This window comes from Dipodomys spectabilis, unplaced genomic scaffold (assembly GCF_019054845.1).
Source record: "Dipodomys spectabilis isolate Male_0828 unplaced genomic scaffold, ASM1905484v1 ptg000085l, whole genome shotgun sequence".
NCBI lineage: Eukaryota > Metazoa > Chordata > Mammalia > Rodentia > Heteromyidae > Dipodomys > Dipodomys spectabilis.
Genome location: NW_024870762.1, coordinates 6929720 through 6949531, shown reverse-complemented (window position 1 = coordinate 6949531; position 19812 = coordinate 6929720). Strand labels below are relative to the sequence as shown.

The window sequence follows — 19812 nt, the reverse complement described above, 5'->3', positions numbered from 1 at the left end:
TCAACTGTGGAAAAATGTAAATAAGAAGATCATGGTACAGCATAGGCCAGGCATAAACATAAACTATATCTCAAAAAAACTAAAGCAAAAGCTAGGTGCAGGTGGTTCACACCTATAATCCTAGCTACTCAGGAGGCTGAGATCTGAGGATTGTGGTTCAAAGCCAGCCCCGGCAGGAAAGTCTGAGAGACTCTTATCTCCAATAAACCAATAGAAAACCGGAAGTGGTGCTGGGCTCAAGTGGTAGAGCGCTTGCCTTGAGCTGCAGAGCCCAAGGACAGCGCCCAGGCCCAGGGTTCAAGCCCCACAACCAAAAACAAAAACAAAAAAAACTAAAGCAAAATGGTTGTGGCTAAGTACTTGTCAGGAAAGTACAAGACCCTGAGTTCAAACCCCAGTATAACCAAAAATACATTAACACTTCCAATTCATGAAAATGTGAAAACTCTCAAATTATTTAAGTGAACTGTTCATTTTACCAACAAAATATGTTGTGGATGTCAACACAGAGATACTGAAAATACTTTATTCCACTGTCTGAAATATTAGGAGCTTTTTTCAGATGATAAAAATGTTATGAACTCATAGTTCCCTATTTAATTTGCTTTAGGTAGTAGGCAATTCAAACTGGGAAACTGTTTCCTTACTATATTTTAAGTGGAAAACTAGTTACAAATTGTTCTGTCTTGCACTTTCTAGAAAATGCTGTGTGGGCGTATTTTAAATAAAACATGAACAATCATAACTTACTAGTAAATATCTAATATTTTAGTTATTTCAGAAATCTATTTACATGAAAATTTTCATTTTTCAAATAAATCAAAGATACCTAAGGATGATATAAGTATTAAAAATCTCTTCCAAATCTGGGCACCGGTTGCTTAACACCTATAATCCTAGATACTCAGGAGGCTAAGATCTAAGAATCATAGTTCAAAGCTACCTCAAGCAGGAAAGTCAGTCAGGTTCTTATCTCCAGTTGACCACTAAAAAGCCAGATGTTGGGCTGTGGTTGGCCTTGAGCAAAAAAACTCAAGGACAGGAGCTCAGAGATAGAGACCAAGCACTGAGTTCAAATCCCACAACTGGCACACACACACACACACACACACACACACACACACACACACACACACACACACACGTCTCTTCTAAAAAGAGTAAAGAAAAGCATGGCATTGGTGGTATGTACATCTAATCCAAGCTACTTGGAAGGTGGGGGCAGGAGGATGGTGAGTTCAGTCCAATCCAGGAAAAGTTTTGTAAGACTCTATCTCAACAATTAAAAAAATACATAAAGAAAATGGTTGAGGCACAGCTTTGTTGAGGCAATTAACATCTTAAAAGTATGTTTTTAACTAGCTTTGTTGAGCTATGCGTCAAACACTTCCTAGGCAGGAATCAAAGCTTCTGACAAAACGTGAAAAGTAAATTGTAGAAGCCAGATTCAAACTTAGGCCACCTGAGTCTAATTCCTTCAAAATACCACAAAAGTCCGTGATAACAAGTGAGAAATCATTATCTGTGCAACACTTTAACAATATTAAACCCAATAAAAAATTTCACAGAAACTGTAAAAAGAAATTTGTGAAACTTGAAATCGGTAACATTTTTTCCTGCTAATCCTATTTCTCCTGATTGGAATTTAAAGGAAAATACCCAAGGATAGAAAAGGCAGGGTTAATAAGCATTGTTATAGACATATCACAGTAAAGTTTAATAGCCAGGACCACCTTGTGAGTTTTTCAGGCAGTACCATTAGATGGTTTTTAGGAACTCTGAAAAAAATATATTCTTTACCTTCAATATCATAATGAATCAGATTTTGACAAGGTCAAAAGGTTATATATAAAGATGACCACTGGCATCGAAGTATCTAGGAAACCCATTTAGAGGCTCAGTGACTTTATAACTCAGTTAAACTTTGCTGTGAGACTTAGCTAGCAAAGTGCTTCTTCCCATGTGGAGCTCAGACCAGCAGCCCAGGCAGCACCCAAGAGCCTGGCAGGTGTTCAGCTTCCTTCCAGCTCTCACCTGAGACCTTCTGAATCAGAACTTTTCCATATACAGCATGCACCCCTGAATTTTCACAATTCTCTAGGTAATTCATAAGTCCTTTAAAGTTTGCAACCATGAAACTACAGGCAACAAAAATCTTATATTTGCCAACACACTCTGTCTTTTTATGGAAATCCTAATGATCCCAAATCCAGGTGCCAGAGGAGAAAGAAAATGCCTTATTTTCCTCATTTGTCATGCATGTGTTTTGAAAGACACCATCCTATACCTCCCCCAAGTCTCAACCGACCCTGTTCTCCTGGAAAACAAGGTTGATAAAGTCTGCATGATTCCAGAAGAAATGTCAGAGCTACCTGGTCACCTTGAAGACAAGCAGTGAGTTTTCAAATCTTGAATGAGCAAGAGGGAAAAACTATGACTATTCTGACAAGGCTAAGTCTTCAAATCAGTTTGGGAAATCAACATTTTTAATTTTAAAAAGAGAGGAAGCATAGCTCCAAGAAAATGAGCACATTTTGCCACTCATTATTTAATTTATGTATACTTAATATACTAATGAGCAGTGAAATGAAAACCTTTAAATTAGGAAATATTCATAAGTATGTTTTTGTTTGAGTAAAGAAATATTCCAAGCTCTTCAAAGAATCTCTGACAAAGGTAGGTAATAGAGACAAACCTTTACTGAACATTAGTTCAATTTAATTACAGGTTTTTGCTAAAAATCCCTTTGTGTCTTTTAAAATACATATTCAAAGTCAGGAAACTGGCTCAAACCTGTAATCTTAGCCACTCAGGAGCCTAAGAACTGAGAATCATTGCAAGATAGACCATGAGGATCTTATCTCCAATTAAAAACCACACAGTTAGAAATGGAATTGTGGCTCAAGTAGTTAAGCACCAATCTTGAGTACAACAGTTTAATGACAGTGCCCAGGCCATGAGTTCATGGACACACAAACACACAAAACACATACACAAAATAAATTAATAGTAATAATACTAATATATATTAGCTTTCAGATATGACTGGTTAATTAACAGGAGCTGCAGAATAAACAGTAATTAATATATGGGTAATTTATATAAAGTTTCTTTGACTAAATTTCACATATGATTTAATTTTCCAGGTGCTAATATAATTTGTATTTTCAGAATGATTACAACAAATGAAACCAGAATGAATGGATTCCTCCTCATGGGGTTGTCAGAGAACTACAATCTGCAGCTGTTACATGCTTGCCTGTTCTTGGTGATGTACCTTTTGGCCTTGACAAGCAACTTCACCATCATCACCATCACAACCCTGGACGGGCATCTCCAGTCTCCCATGTATTACTTCCTGAAGCAACTTTCCCTTCTGGACCTCTCCTTCATCTCTGTCACAGTCCCCCAGTCCATTAGCAATTCCCTCACAGGCAATGGCTATATTTCCTATGCTCAGTGCATGCTCCAAGTGTTCTTCTTCACGTCTTTCGCCTCGGCTGAGGTGGCCATTCTCACGGTGATGTCTTATGACCGCTATGTAGCCATTTGCTTCCCACTGCACTATGAGCTCATCATGGATGCCAGAAGATGTAACAGTGCTGTGACAGCTGTATGGGTAAGTGGAGGCATGACAGGAACTTTGTATATGGCTGCCACATGTTCTATCACATTTTGTAAAGCCAAAGTAATTCATCACTTCTTCTGTGATATTCCCCAGTTGATCAAGCTCTCCTGCTCCAATGATTACCTTGCGGTTATTGGAGTGGATATAGTAGTGATTATAGCAGCCTTACTCTGCTTGGGCTCCATTGCCCTCTCCTACTTCCACATATTCTCCACAGTTCTAAGAATACCCTCTGCTGAAGGCCGGTCCAAGGTCTTCTCTACCTGCCTGCCCCACCTTTTTGTTGTCTCATTTTTCATCTCCTCAGGCATCTGTTCATATCTCAAACCAACTTCAGACTACTCAACTGACTTAGATATTTTGCTGTCTATGTTTTACACAGTAATTCCCCCAACACTCAACCCTGTTATCTACAGCCTGAGGAATGAGGCCATGAAAACAGCTATACAGAAGTTAATGTTGGCTAGAGAATTCACTAAGAAATAAATGAGTTTTTCATGCAATTATTGGATCACCAATATTACATACCAGGATATTTTTAGTGGAATTCCTTTAATACATAGTGCTAATAAAAAACAAGCAAGATACATTATATCCATAAACTGCTTTGATAAATGCCAACTCCTTTGCACACTTACTTAGTGATTATAAAAATACTGTTTAAAAGTGATATTTTTAGTTTATACTTTCTCTTCCTAAAGCATACATGTTCATTTCTTGTGTTAGAGGTATTTTTCCTTAAGAATGAATATGAGTTTTAATAATCATGGCAAAAAACATTAACTAATATAACAAACATAAGCACAAAAATTATCTATCATATTGTATCCACTCAGTTATTAATGGCTTAATCCATCTACATATATATTATACATAACATATGTATATAACATATATATATATGTTTCCTTTTTTAATTGTGTACCAATGATAGCTTTCCACACAACTTTTATTGTGCCAGTGCTGGGGCTTGAATGTAGAACCTTGGAACTGTTCCTAGCACTCTATCACTTTGAGTCACAGTACCACTTCAAGTTTTCTGGTGGTTGACTGGAGATAAGAGTCTTAAGGACTTTCTTGCTTGGGCTTCCTTTGAACCATGGTCCTCATACCCTATCCTCCTAAGCAGCTAAGATCTCAGGATTAAGCCACTGGCACCCAGCTCTACACAAATTTTCAAAGATTGCTTTCATTAATCTGTTGTTTTGAGCCTACTGAATGAAATAACAAATATATTAATTCCTACACCTGTTTTTATTTTGAATATTTTTATTTGGATATTAATTTTTTTGATGGTACTGAGATTTTACTTCAGGGATTCATAATTGTTAAAAAGCTCTCTAAATTTGAACTGTGCCCCCAACTGGTTTTGCTTTAGTTAAATGTACAATAGGGTCTGGCCTTTTAAGTGAGTCAACTTCAGATTTTCATATTCGTACACATACTTCCTACATAATTAAGATTACAGTAGCATTCCATCACATCCATGCGGAATAAATGACTAGCTCTTAGGAATAAAAAAAAGCTATTTTTTTTACCTCCGAAGTAGCTAGAATGAAGGTTGGCAAGGTTTATTTTATTATTTTTCTCATTAAATAATATGATGTTGTTAATTTTTGCATGATTTAAGTAGAATGCTAATCTTCCGTTCATAAAGTAATTTTCTTTATATTCTGTTACTCTCATGGATGCATTTGAATGTCCTCACTCATTTTAGTAAATATCAGATCATTCCAGAGATCAATAGTCATTCAAAATACATAAGTAAATGGAAAGCTCAAAAGGATTAGCTAGAGGGTTTTCTGAGCAAGAAAAGGAACTGAAGAAGCAGGAAAAGCAGAAAGGACGAAGTGCATCCAAAGTGGGAGCTTCCTGAGAGTGTGTAACCCATAATAAAGAGCCAATGTTTTCTCTATCCGGGGAACATATTGGGTTTTATCAATTAACTTTTAAAAAGATGCTGGCACCAGGCACTGGTGGCTCATGTCCATAGTCCTAAGCTACTCAGGAGACTGAGAGGGGGCATCCAGTCTGAAGCCAGCAAGGGTAGAAAAGTTAGTTAGTGAGGCTCTTATCAACAATTAATCAGCAAAAAGCTGGATGTGGAGATGTGGTTGAAATGATACAAGGGAAAAAACTAATAAAACTAGCCAAATTTTCATAGATTATTTTGTTCACACTTAGCTGTACTTTTTGATCCATTTGCATTCCCAATGTCATTAATTTACATAATTATGCACTGGCAGCTTTAATTTAGTTTTGTGTTAGAAAGGATATTTTTATATTATAATGAGCAAAGTTTTATCTTTGAGGAACATTTTTAATTCCCTCTATTTTTCTTAGTTTTCACTTTCAAAAACTTCAGCTCTTATCATATCTCATTACTTCTTTTACTTATTTAGAAATTTCCTATTTTATTTTCTTATTTTAAATTACCTATATAACTTGTCAATAATAAAATTGTATTTCTTATACAATTATTTAACAGTATTTGTCATCATCAAAGTACCAAATAGATCCTGCTCATATTTTGATCTAGAAAATACATATTTGTGGTTAAATTTTCTATATTTTATATCCATCTCTATCATTTAAAATATCCCAAGAATTAATTTTTTTCACCAGGTCAGTAGTTTTATAATTCAAAAAACAGTCAAAATATTCTCAAAGATATTTAAAATTCAACAAATACATTGAATCATAAAGATGTCAACTTTAATAAAATGTTAGTCACTGATCTTCACCTCTTTGGTAATGTATTCTTGCCCTAAACAAATCAGTCCTTGTTTATTACATTGTAAAGTTGGTGCTTTCCAATATCTTTTCAGGAAGTTTTGTTATTGAGCATTACACACTTAGCTCTAAATACACCTAAAATCATTTTCACGAATAATAACAGAGAACAAGATCCAAACCAAAGAACTAGTCAATGATTCCAGAACAATTCACTGAAAGACCATGGGGAAAGAAACACATCATTGCAGTATCTCATTTATTATAAATCCAGTGTGGTGTGTCTTAGTCTAGATAATCTACTCTATGCCAAAATCCTACCTAATCATCATAAATATTGGTGATAATGGTTATGGATACTTGCTCTAGGTTTCTTCTTCAGGTTGTGACATGTGGTTGCATGTACTTTTAGGTTATTATACAATTTTTTTTTGGCGGGGTGTCCGGTCGTGGGGCCTGAACTCTGTGCCTGGGTGCGTCCCTCAGCTCTTCAGCTCAAGGCTATCACTCTACCACTTGAGCCACAGCGTCACTTCCAGCTTCTTTTTCTGCTTATGTGGTGCTGAGGAATCCAACCCAAGGCCTCATGCGTGAAAGGCAAGCGCTCTACCCCTGAGCCACCTTCCTAGCCCTATACAATTATTTTATCAATTCCACAACACCAGGACCTGTTGAAATTTCATATCATCAGGCTGAATTTACATATCAATTTGAGGAGAATTGATATCTTAAAAACATCAAAACTTCCATTCTATGGCTCCTGCAGTGAGTTCACAGCGGTGGTACTAGCCAATTGGGATGTGGAAAAGAGCAGAATGAAAGTTTGAGGCCAGCCCAGGCAAACATTCTCAAAACCACATCTACATCAATAAAAACCTTAACATAATGGCATATTCTTACCATTCAGCTTGGGGAAATCTAAATAGGAAATCGTGGAACAGACTAGATCAGGCATAAACATAAACTATATCTCAAAAGAAACTAAAGCAAAAAGGGTTGTGGTTAAGTACCTGTCTGGAAAGTACAGACCATGAGTCCAAACCCCAGTACAACTAAAAATACCTCAACACTTCCAATTCATGAAAATAATCCCCAAATGGGGCAGTGTCATTCTTTCTGATGCAGGCATAGAATTCCATTGTGTGTATATACTACATTTTCTTGATCCATTCATCTACTGAGGGGCGTCTGGGTTGGTTCCATATCTTAGCTATGGTAAATAATGCTGCAGTAAACATAATTGTGCTGGTAGCTTTAGTATGGTCTTGTTTGTGATCATTTGGGTAAATGCCCAAAAGTGGGATTGCTGGGTCATAGGGGAGCTTGCTTTCACTGTATTTGATGTTGGTATAATTTGTGGAGGGGAAGGAAAAAAAAACAAATTGTTTAAATAGGGATACAGGTGGACCCATTGCAACAATGAGATGTACAAGACCTTATGTCAAAAAACAAACTTTACAATTTTGGCCGGAGCGGGGGAGGGGGGATTGGGGAGGGAAGATGGGAAGCGATGGGAAGGGGAAACAAAGGAGGAAGCAACCATGCTTGATAAGAAATGTACTCATTACCTTGCCCATGTAATTTTAATCTCTCTGTATGGTATTTTCACAATAAAAATTAATAAAATTAAAAAAAGAAAATAATCCCCAAATTATTTAAATGTTGTTTAGTTTTAACAGCAAAATATATTGTGAATGTGTGAATGTCAGCACAGAAATATGGAAAATGCTTTGTTATATTGATTGAAGTAGTTGGAGCTTTTCTCAGGTACTAAAGATGTTACGAATTCATATTTTTTCTATTTATTTTGCTTTAGCTAGTAGGCAATTCAAACTGTGGAACTCTTTCCTTTTAAAAACAAAACTAGTTATAAGTTGTTATGTCTTTTGCATTTGCTAGAAAATATTGTGTGTTAGCATTTTAAATGAAACATCAATGATTAGAATTTATTAGTAAGTATCTAATATTGTAGTCATTCTGTAAATCTATTTACATGAATACTTTCATTTTTCAGATGAATCTAAGACACACAAGGATGATATTAACAATAAAATCTCTTCAAAATCTGAGCACCAGTTGCTCACACCTTTATGTCTTGCTACTCAGGAGTCTAAGATGTGAGAATATGGTTCAAAGCCAGGCCAAGGAGGAAAGTCAATGAGACTCTTATTTCCAATTAACTACTAATAAGGAACAAGTGGGGCGGTGGCTCAAGTGGTAGGATGCTAGTTTTGAACAACAACAAAAAAAAAAATCAAGGACAGAAACTCAGATGATACCAGGCCCTGACTTCAAGCCCCAGGACTGGCACACACACACACACACACACAAAGAAAAATTCTCTTCCAAAAAGAATATAGAAAAGCATGGCATAGATTGAGGCAAGAGGATTGAGAGTTCAATCCAGTCCAAGAAAAGTTTATACAAGTCTCTGTCTGAAAAATAAAAAATAAGCCAGGCACCGGTGGCTCACACCTGTAATCCTAGCTACTCAGGAGGCTGAGATCTGACAATTGCAGTTCAAAGCCAGCCGGGATAGGAAAGTCCATGAGACTCCTATCTCCAATAAACCACTAGAAAACCATAAGTGGCGCTGTAGCTCAAGCAGTAGAACACTTGCCTTGAGCTGAACAGCACAGGGACAGCGCCCAAGCCCAGAGTTCAAGTCCCACGATCAACAAAAATAAAAGCATAAATACACAGTAAAAATAAAAAAAGACAGAAATGAAATGGTTGAGGCATTGCTTTGTTATGGCTATTGACATCTTAAAATCTTAGAAACATTTTTTTCAAAATCTTTGTTGAATTATGCCTCAATCATTTTCTAGGCAGGAACCAAGGATTTTGCCAAAAAATAAAAAGTAAATTGTACAAGTGGGATTTAAACCTGGGCCACCTGAATTCAATGCCTTCATAATAAACATGTCAGTCTGTGTGCCTTCCATAATTTAATATGTTATCATGACTAGTGATAAATTTTTATGTCTAACAATTTCAATAATATTAAGAACAATATAAAATTTCACAGTAATTTTAGAAATTACTGAAAACTTGAAATCAATAACATTTTTGCCTACTGATCCTATCTCTTCTGATTTGAGTTTAAAGAAAAAACCCAAGTATAGAAATGTCAGAGTTTGGCCTCGGGCGAGGCGGGGGCGCCGCCCCGTGTCTCACCGAGGCCTCAGGCCTTGGAGCCGTCTCCGTCTCCGTCCCAGGGCCCGCGGCAGTCGTCGGCCCGCGGCGCTTCCCTCAGCTCGGGCCCCTCCCGGGCCGAGCGGCTAAGGCGGGCGGCCGGGCCTCAGCTAGCAAGGGCTCGAGGCCCGCGCCGTCGAGTCCCAGCCGCTCCCCTCGTCTAGCGCGAGGAAAAGCCGCCGTCTGAACCTCAGCCGCCTCACAACCCGGCTGGTCCTCGGCCCAGACCTGGAGCCGGCCCTGAGGAGCGCGCGCACGAGGCTCCGGAGGTCCTGAGAGCGCGCACGAGGCTCTGGAGGCCCGGATGGAGCGCGCACGAGGCTCCGGAGGCCCGGATGGAGGAGCAGCCCGGGCCTCACAAGGCCAAGGCCGCAGCACCGCCAGAATGGTTGGTGACGGAGGGGAGGCCCCGTCTCTAGCTGAGGCTAATGACCCGCCCTCACCAGTCTCCATCTTCCCGACCCCTGAGTGAGATGTGTGGCTCAGCGCACGCCCGGCAGCCCTGTCTTGTCCTCTGCAGAGCCCGCCCCTGAGCTCCCGGCGTGGGGCAGGCACCGCGGCCCAGGAAGGTGCACTTCCTTCGCGGCTCGTCACGGCCACGTCCGCACAACTCGCGCCCTGCGGGCGTTCTGTTCAGGGACTTAGGGGAAGAGCTGCGGGTGCTACGCTCAAGCATGGCTGGTGAGTTGACCTTCCGAGCGGGGTACTCCCCTGCTTTCCACACTGTCTGTCGCTTAAAACCAGAGAAAACACCGAAGCCCAACAAAAAATCAAAAATGAAATATTTATGACCGCACCTTGTGACTTAACACCTTTTTTTTTTAACATAACGTCACAGTCCTCATACAAGTATTTTAATGTAAATTTGACAAAGCTTAAAGGTAACAGCATTTTCTTCTAGTGAGGAACACGTGCTGAGAAAAGAAGATTTCATGGACATACAATACCAATTCCACAGCAGATCTGATACTAGCAAAACATTCTTTTTTTCTTCAATTGAGGTAAACACATAGAATATCTAACATGGAACAATGAGTAGACCGAACTCTGTAGGGAGTTTGTTACAGTCTCCGCGCACGCGCACTCCTCCGTATCCCGCGCGTTGAGTGTCTGAGGAGGTCCTGCTTCCTAGCTTCTGGGTGTGTGGAGGAAAGCTACCCATCTTCTGGTTTTTCTGTCCACGGCTGGGCTAGGCCCTGAAGGAGCCCCGCTTGGTGTGCATCTTCACTGGTAAGCTCTTCAGAGAAGAGTCTCCCAAAATCAAAACAGGAATTGGCTTATGAAGCGCAAACTATATAAAGATCTGTCTGAAACTAAAGGACAGGTTTATGGAGGAATGAAGGCTGGGCATGAAAACACATTCTGGAAGCTGGAGTTGGGGTGACGAGGTCCCCTGTGCCCGTCATGCCTCCAGCATGACCCAACAGCTTTCAAATACACCACAGTCTCTCCTGGGTAGTGAATTCACTGACGAACAAAAGCAGTCATTCTTTTGGGAACAACACACATAGTGTGGAAAACAAGGATATATTTTTTTTTCTCTTCTAAAACTATTTGAGGCAACGTAACGGAGTGATCAACAGAAATGTACAAGTTTAACTTAGTTCCTACGTTTATACTACAGTAGTTGTAACTCTCAGAGTCTTCTTCCAGAGGATCTTTCCATGGACAGCATTGTCTCAGGGAGCCCATGGTTTCGTTCACATTTGTGTTCTTGTCCTGTTGGTCCTCTGTTGCTTGATGAAAAATGACAAAAGTAAAAAAGAATCACAGCTGTCGGGAAAAAAAAAAAAAGAAATGTCAGAGTTTATAAATATCATTGCAGAGATATCATGATAAGGTTTAATAGCCAGGATCACTTTGCGCGTTTTTCAAGCAATACCACTAGATGATTTTCAGGAACTCTCAGAAAACATATCCATTTCCTGCAATATCATAATGAATGACTGAAATAGCTGACCAAAATCTGAGATTCAATGCCCAGGACTCACAGTTAAACATGAAAATAACCACTGACATCTAAGTTTCTAGGAGGCCGACCCTTAGAGGCTCAATTACTTTAAAAACTCCTTTAAATTTTCCTGTGAGACTTTCAGAAGTACATGACTAAGCTAGCGAAGTGCTCCTTCCCCTGTGGAACTCAGACCTGCAGCCCAGGCAGCACCTGAGAGCCTGGCTGCAGCTTCCTACCCAGCTCTCACTGGGAATCCCTGAATTTTCACAATTCTCTAGACACCTCATATGTCCTTTATAGTTTGCGATCATGAAAACACAAGCCACAAAATCTTATATTTGCCAACCCACTCTGTCTTTATATGGAAATTTCAGTGATCCCAAATCCAACTGGCAGAGGGAGAGAGGAAAGGATTTATTTTCTTCATTTGGCATGAATGTGTTTTCAAAGACGCCAGCCCATACCTCCCCCTAAAAGCCTCAACCAACCCTCTGGGAAAACAACATTGGTAAAGTCTGTTTGGTTGTAGAAGAGATGTCAGATGTTATGACAACCTTCCATAGCTACCTGTACACCCAGAAGACAAGCGGTGAGTTTTCAAGTCTTGAATGAGGAAGAGGGAAAGACTATGTCTAAGTTTTCAAATTGGTTTAGAGAAAAAAAAAATTCTAACGTGAGAGGAAGCATTGCTCACTGAAAATGAGCAAATGTTACAACTCATTATTTATTTCATGTATATTTAGTACACTCATGGGCAATGAATAGAAAAACCTTTAAATTAAGAAGTACTGATATTCATGTGCTTATGCAAGTGAAAAATCTTCCAAGTTCTTCAAAGATATCTCTGAAATCAGTAGGTTGTAGAGAAAAACCTTTACTAGACATAAATTCAACTTAATTATACTTTTTTGCTGAAAGTCTCTTTGTGTCTTTTAAAATGCCTGTTCAAATCCAGGAAATGGTGGCTCAAACCTATAATCTTAGCTACTCAGGAACCTGAGATCCGAGGATCATGGTTCCAAGCCAGCTCAGGCAGGAAAATCCATGAGACTCTTATCTCCAATTAAATACCTCAAAGTTGGAAGTAGAATTGTGGCTCAAATGGTAAAACACTAGTTTTGAGCACAATAGTTTAGTGACAGTGCCAAGCCTTCAGTACAAGCCCCAGAATGGACACCAAAAGAATGATAACAGGATGAGGAGGAGGAGGAAGAAGAGGAGGAGGAGGAGGAGGAGGAAGAGGAGGAGGAGGAGATGTAATAATCATCTTTGTAGTAATCTATATGATATAAAATGACAGGTTAATTATGAGGAGGTGCAGAAATAAATGGTGATTACCAAATGGATGGCTTATTTAAATTTGTTTGACTGAGTTTCGCATATGATTTCATTTTCCAGGTCCTACATACAACTTATATTTTCCAATGGCTATGAAAAATGAAACAGATATGAATAGATTCCTCCTCATGGGTTTTTCTGAAGATCACAAGCTGCAGCTGTTACAAGCTTGCCTGTTCTTGGTGATGTACCTTTTGGCCTTGACAAGCAACTTCATCATCATCACCATCACAACCCTGGACAAGCATCTCCAGTCACCCATGTATTACTTCCTGAAGCAACTTTCCCTTCTGGACCTCTCCTTCATCTCTGTCACAGTCCCCCAGTCCATTCACAATTCCCTCACAGGCAATGGCTATATTTCCTATGCTCAGTGCATGCTCCAAGTGTTCTTCTTCACGTCTTTGGGCTGTGCTGAAATGGCCATTCTCACGGTGATGTCTTATGACCGCTATGTAGCCATTTGCTTCCCGCTGCACTATGAGCTCATCATGGATGCCAGAAAATGTAAGAGTGCTGTGATAGCTGTATGGGTAAGTGGAGGCATCTCAGGAATCTTGTATACAGCTGCCACATGTTCTATCACATTCTGTAGAGCCAGAGTAATTCACCACTTCTTTTGTGATGTCCCTCAAATAGCGAAGCTCTCCTGCTCCAATGATTACCTTGCAGTCATTGGAGTGGCTGCATTCACGTCTCTGGCAGCCTCAGCCTGTTTCATCTCCATTGCCCTCTCCTACGTCCACATATTCTCCACGGTTCTAAGAATACCCTCTGCTGAAGGCCAGTCTAAGGTCTTCTTTACCTGCCTGCCCCACCTTTTTGTTGTCTCATTTTTCCTCTTCACAGCCATGTGTGCATATTTCAAACCAACTTCAGACGCTGCAACTGCTTTGGACCTCGTGTTGTCTGTTTGCTATACAATAATCCCTCCATCACTCAATCCTGTGATCTACATTCTGAGGAATGAAGCCATGAAGGGAGCTTTAAGGAATCTTCCAACTTTAGCTGGAAGATTCACTGAGAAAAAAGGATTCATGTTTTGTTAGTAACTATAAAATATTGTTTATCTGGAACTTTCCCCTAATTTTAATATCAATAAAATAAATATCAATAAAATAAATATCAATAAAAAGTAATATTTTTCTGTTGACAAACTATATGATGATTTAAATTATTAAACTCTTCATTCCAATTTCTTTTCCTAAATCACTGAAATCATTTTTTTCCTTTCAAGGTAAGAAAAAGTTAACAATGGTCACTTTATATAGGCACAGTACTTCCTAACCATCCCAACACACACACATATATATATGTATCATGTATACATGGACATGCTAACAACCTGAACAGATTTTTTAATCTACAGCATGGGTAAATATGTTACATAAACAAGAAAAGGAAGTGATATTTACCACTTATTCCACTCACTAAAGAAGACACAATTTTTACAAAATCTAATTTCAAATTCTATTTTAAAAAATTATATTAATTTTACATATCAATTTTACATATTCATACCAATTTCCACTCACTATTATGTAAAACAACATAACTATTAACTATTCTAATTCTTCATTTTGTATAGTATTTATTATTTAGTATAATTTATATGACAATAAATTTACAATTTCACATGCACTATTTTCATTGATTTAGTCTTAAATAACTTATAGTAAAATTTAAAATTCATCTCTTCATAATTGGGGGGGAACGAGAAGGGCGAAAGAAAGAGGTAACAATGCTTGATAAGAAATGTACTCAATACCTTGCCCATGTAATTGTAATCCCTCTGTATGTTGTTTTCACAATTAAAAAAAAACTAAAAACAACACACACACACACACACACACAAGAATTTTACTGCTGTGTTATATGAAAATTTTCTTATTTTTATATTTTACTTTCTCTAGATTTTCAATTATATTTTTATTATCTTCAAGAACTTGTTCAAAGAAGTTACTATTCAACAAATCAGTTTATATGTACAATACACCTTGATCATTGTCACCCTTTTATCATTCTCCACAGTCCCTCCAAGCCTTCCGCTGCCCCTCAATTTTCTTAGTATCATGTGATACCCCTTAGTAAGCCATGTATTTCTATACCAACTCTTTCAAATATGTTAAGGATGAATTTTTAACACGTGATAGCATGGCTTACAGTATAAGTTACCAATACTTAACCACAGTTGACAAAAAACCAGATCTTCTACCATCTCAATACTGTAGTTTATAAATTATATTTCAGAATTTTTAATTATATATCAAATATTTTGAAATAGTTTCTAAAATATTTCTCTTATTTAACTATTATTTCTACAAGCCCTGATTTTGAGTAAATAAAATGCATATATAAATTAGCTAGTTTGTTTTGTCAAACAAATACTTGAAGACATTCAATTAATTTCAATAATTACAGTTTCATTCCAGGTATTGGACATTTTTCGTGCTAAATATATGACGAGCTGAACATAGTACATTATATTCACAACATACAGTTTTTATAGTTATCATTCATTGTTCATTGCAGGGAATTAATTAAATGCCAGTTGAAGATCCAGAGTGTTAAGTTAGCCAAAGTTTCCATCCTATGTTCTGTATGTGATTTATCTAACACTTAAACCCATCACCAATAGCTTTATAAATAGTCATGGAGCCAGTTTCAGGCACTGTCAAAAGAATTTTCTCTGAGAATGAGTTCTTCAAAAGTAAACTTTATAGGCACATTCTAATTATTTAAAATGAGGGAAACTATGCAACCTATATTTCTTTGGTCTGGTTTACTTCATTTAATATAATTTTTTCCAAGTCTTTCTATTTTCTTATGAATGGGGCAATGTTATTCTGTCTGATGGAAGCATAGAATTCCAGTGTGTGTGTGTGTGTGTGTGTGTGTGTGTGTGTGTGTGTGTGTGTGTGTACATATTTTCTTGATTTTTCTCTATTGTGGGGCAGCTGGGTTGATTCTGGATGGTTGTCCTGGTGGCTTTAGTGTGGCCTGGTTTGTTGTTAAAGAACTCCAAGAAATGGAAACAAGAGGTTTTTTTTATTGTACTGTTTGTGGTTCTTCTTTTTTGTTGTTGTTGTTTTGCTTTGTTTTTTTTTTCCTTTTGTCATTGTTTTTTATTTCTGTACTTTTTGTCTTGTATATAAGTTTATCTGATTTGGGGAGAGGAAGGGGAAGCATAGAAATGGCGGGACAAAGGATGAACTAATTCAGCAGTGATACTAGACGCTATGTTGGAAATAAACTATACAACTTGAAGGGAAGGGAAGACAGGAGGGGAAAAACTGGAAGAGAGCAAAGGAGTGGCCTTCATTCAAAAGGAAATGTACTCTTCTGACTTATGCAACTATAATCCCTCTACGTCCCTTTTACAATAAAAATAAAAAAGTAACCTGTAAACTCTAAATGAGTCCTACAATTTAAAAGGCTTTGTTACTGGGTGACAGTGGCTCACACTTGTAATCCTAACTACTCAGGAGGTGAGATCTGAGGATCTGGGCTCAAAGCCAGCTGGGGCAGAAAGTTTTGAGAATCTTTGTCTCCAATAAACTACTCAGATAATGCCAGAAGAGTTGGTGTGCCTCAAGTGATAGAGTGCTAGCCTTGAACATCAAAGCTCAGAGATAGTTTCCAGGCCCTGAGTTCAAACCCCAGGCCCAGCAATATTAAATAAATAGGGGCTGGGAAGGTGGCTCAGTGGTAGAGTGCTTGCCTTGCATGCATGAGGCCCTGGGTTTGATTCTTCAGCACCACATAAGCAGAAAAAGCCAGAAGTGGTGCTGTGGCTCAAGTGGTAGAGCGCTAGCCTTGAGCTAAAGAACTGAGGGACAGCGCCTAGGCCCAGAGTTCAGGCCCCATGACCGGCAAAAATAAATAAATAAATGGCTTTGTTATTTCAGCCCAAATTGGATGTCTTATTTTTTCTCATGCCTCCATTATAATATTTTAATATCCAAAATATAAAAATATTATAATATCCCAAATATAAAATAAGTACTAAGCAACTCTTCAGTTATTACATAATATCCCTTTCTGCCAGCCATGACACTGAATTTAGAGGAAGTTAATGCATTTGTTCCTCAAAGAAAAAGTAGGTTAAGTTGTGGTCCAAAATAACATTTCCTCTGACTTACAGCTTATCTATTTATTTCTCAATAAAAATGCTTTTCTGGGTGTTAGTTAAAGTATATGTATAATCATCTATGAAATTAAGACTATATAACTATAATCTACTTGTGAGATAGTCATAAAGCATTTTCTTTTGCATGAATGGATTTTTCTTTACAGTTAGTCATTGGCACATGAAGAATTCAATTCTCTGAATATCTGAGCTCAAATATTGTGGATCTAAAAGTCTGATCATTTTTGTGTAATATTGTGACATACTTCAGAAAAACATATAAAAGGGGAGAGGATAAAACTGGATTGGCTTCTTCAATTTCATAGTAAATCAAAGTACATTTTCTAATGTTAATGTGAAGGAGCAATCACTGAATAATAGGTAAAGTATATATCTAAAATTTTCAACTAATAGTTCTGTTGATATCAACACATAAACACATGAATGAGTTTTTCCACTTGTTTATAAAGATTATCCATTTCTTTTCTTCCAAATGGCAAAAAGCTTTATTATTTTCCTATTTCCTATTAATATCCTGATACTTTGTAAATAGCCATACCTGATTTAATTACATATATTTTAAAGAATATATCTTCTTTAAACAGGTACATATAACTTGTAAAAACATTCCCAAGCTAGATACAAAGAAAAATGTAATACCTATTTATAAATGTACTTCTTAGTATTTTCATATTCATGTTTATGTATGTACTTATATTGATTTGTAATATCATGCACACAATAATATTTTGATTTTAATATAGTCATATAAATATTTGCAGATCAATTTGTGATTCTATGCTATGCTTAATCTACATCCTAATTATAAAATTTAAGTTTGCATCATTGTACTTGAAAGATTATTGCATGAACATCAAAATCCATATTTGTACATATGAACATGGGGTCAATACCTCATTGCATCTCCCTGAGAGCACATTGATCAGAACTATGCCTTATCTCTTAAAAAGCAAAAATTCTCTCATGGAATGTGTTGTTTATACTAAATTGTAATTATGCAAGATGTTTCTCTCTAACTGATAACATTTTATTTTGAATATTTTTATCTTTAAGCAGTTGTACAAATGAGTTTCCATTCACCCAAGCAGATTGTGAATACAGTGCATCTTGATCAATGCCACCCCTTTCAACATTCTTCCCTCCCTCCCCCTCCCTCATCCTACCCCTTTCCTTACTTACCTTAATTTTAGGTTATGTACTGAATTTTTTGCCATTTAACAAAACCATTTATATGTACAATGCATCTTGATCTATGTCGTCACTTCAACATATTCACCTCCCTTCTTTATATTTCCTTACCCTCTTCCTTATACTTCTAAATTCTGTGTTGAATTCTTTCCTGTATTCTCCTCACTTTCTCCTTCATTCTTCTACTCCTTTCCCCTTGGTCCCACCCTACCCTCTTGCAAGTACTAATTTCTGGTCCTTATTTTATTGAGCTTTGACTTCATCTTTTTAAAGAATTACACTTTTTATGCTCTCCATAGAGTTCATTATACTTCAGTCAGTTCCTTTGTAACTCCTTGCTTACCACCCAGTGTGTTTACCTGTAGATTTATAGTCTCATTCTAGCTACGCAAATGAAGAAAACCATGTAGCCTATGTTTCTCTGGATCTGGCTCTCTTTGTTTACTATAATTATTTCCAAGTCTTTCCATTTCCTCATGAATGGTACAATATCATTCTTTCTGATGGATAAATAGAATTCCATTGTGTATATATACATTTTCTTGAGTCATTCATCTTTTGAGGGGCATCTGGGTTGATTTCATATCTTGGCTATGGTAAATAATACTGCTGTGAACATGGTTGCACTGGTAGCCTTAGTGTGACTTGGTTAGCAATCTATTAGGTAAATGCCCAGGGGTGGAATTGCTACGTCATAGGGTAGCTCTATGTTTAGCTCTTTTGAGAACTTAAATAATTATCTTTTTCTCAAGATTTTACAAGTTTTCTACTGTGATTTTAGTGTTGTATTTTTTTCAGGGTATTGGATCACAAGTCTTCTTCTGTTTCTAGCTCATGGTTCGTAGGTTTGGCCTTTTAGTGATGCTGGAGAGGTCTTGCAAGATTCATTCATACTTTATTTTTCTTATAGTCATTTTTAAACTCTTCCAGGGGTGTATTTCATCTAATTCACTCTCTTTAATGTCCATTATTGTGGACTCATTCATTTTTAGAGGAGATACATTGCCTTGTATTTTTTCATATTACTTGTGTTTCTGGGTTAGTTTGTTCATATGAGACCAATCTGTTAGCTGAATGTTTTAATTAATTGTAATCTTTCAGTTGAAATATTTGGAACATTCAGGAAGGGATGTAGTGGTTTGGTAGACAGACAATTACACATCACTGAGCTGGGGATATATTTCAGTAGACAAACACTCACCTATGAGCTCAGAGCACCACACCTAATCCCAAGAACCACTCAAATAGGGGAAACTACCTAGAGTCTCTTTTAGTCCCAAGTATACAGCTTTTTGAAATATATTGGAAGGTGCTCCTGGCTAAGGGTTAGCTGTCTATTTCTGGCATGCTTTCAGTTTAGAAGCTTCCCTTCTCTGTGGACCAAGATGAGTGCTGCTTGTAACTTGTGGCCTGGTCAACTCGCCATTTACTCCACAACATCTCATTTGTTCCCTTAAAGTTCAGCAATTGTCCAAGTCTAAAGTTGTACCCTGAATGCTTGGGAAAGTGGAGGTAGCAAATAGTGCACTGATTTCTTTATCATCAGCTAAGTGAGGGACTCATGAATTCAGACCACAACCAGCAGATTGTCACCTTGTGGCAAGAGGAAAACTGAAGGAAATCATG

General features: G+C 37.6%; 2 protein-coding genes across 2 annotated transcripts; both read left to right on the top strand.

The window, feature by feature from the left end:
- The first annotated feature begins 3172 nt into the window (after positions 1-3172).
- On the top strand, positions 3173-4114 carry LOC122111438 (olfactory receptor 14J1-like). The gene has a single exon (XM_042684274.1). The coding sequence runs from the start codon at positions 3173-3175 to the stop codon at positions 4112-4114; it is 942 nt and encodes a 313-aa protein (XP_042540208.1).
- An 8820-nt stretch (positions 4115-12934) lies between these two features.
- On the top strand, positions 12935-13897 carry LOC122111194 (olfactory receptor 14J1-like). Its single transcript, XM_042683922.1, has one exon. It carries the CDS (start codon positions 12935-12937, stop codon positions 13895-13897), a length of 963 nt encoding a protein of 320 aa, XP_042539856.1.
- Positions 13898-19812: the final 5915 nt, after the last annotated feature.

Excerpts from the sequence above, each read along its gene's own strand:
- LOC122111438 (XM_042684274.1), top strand. The coding sequence starts at position 3,173 with ATGATTACAACAAATGAAACCAGAATGAATGGATTCCTCCTCATGGGG.
- LOC122111194 (XM_042683922.1), top strand. The coding sequence starts at position 12,935 with ATGGCTATGAAAAATGAAACAGATATGAATAGATTCCTCCTCATGGGT.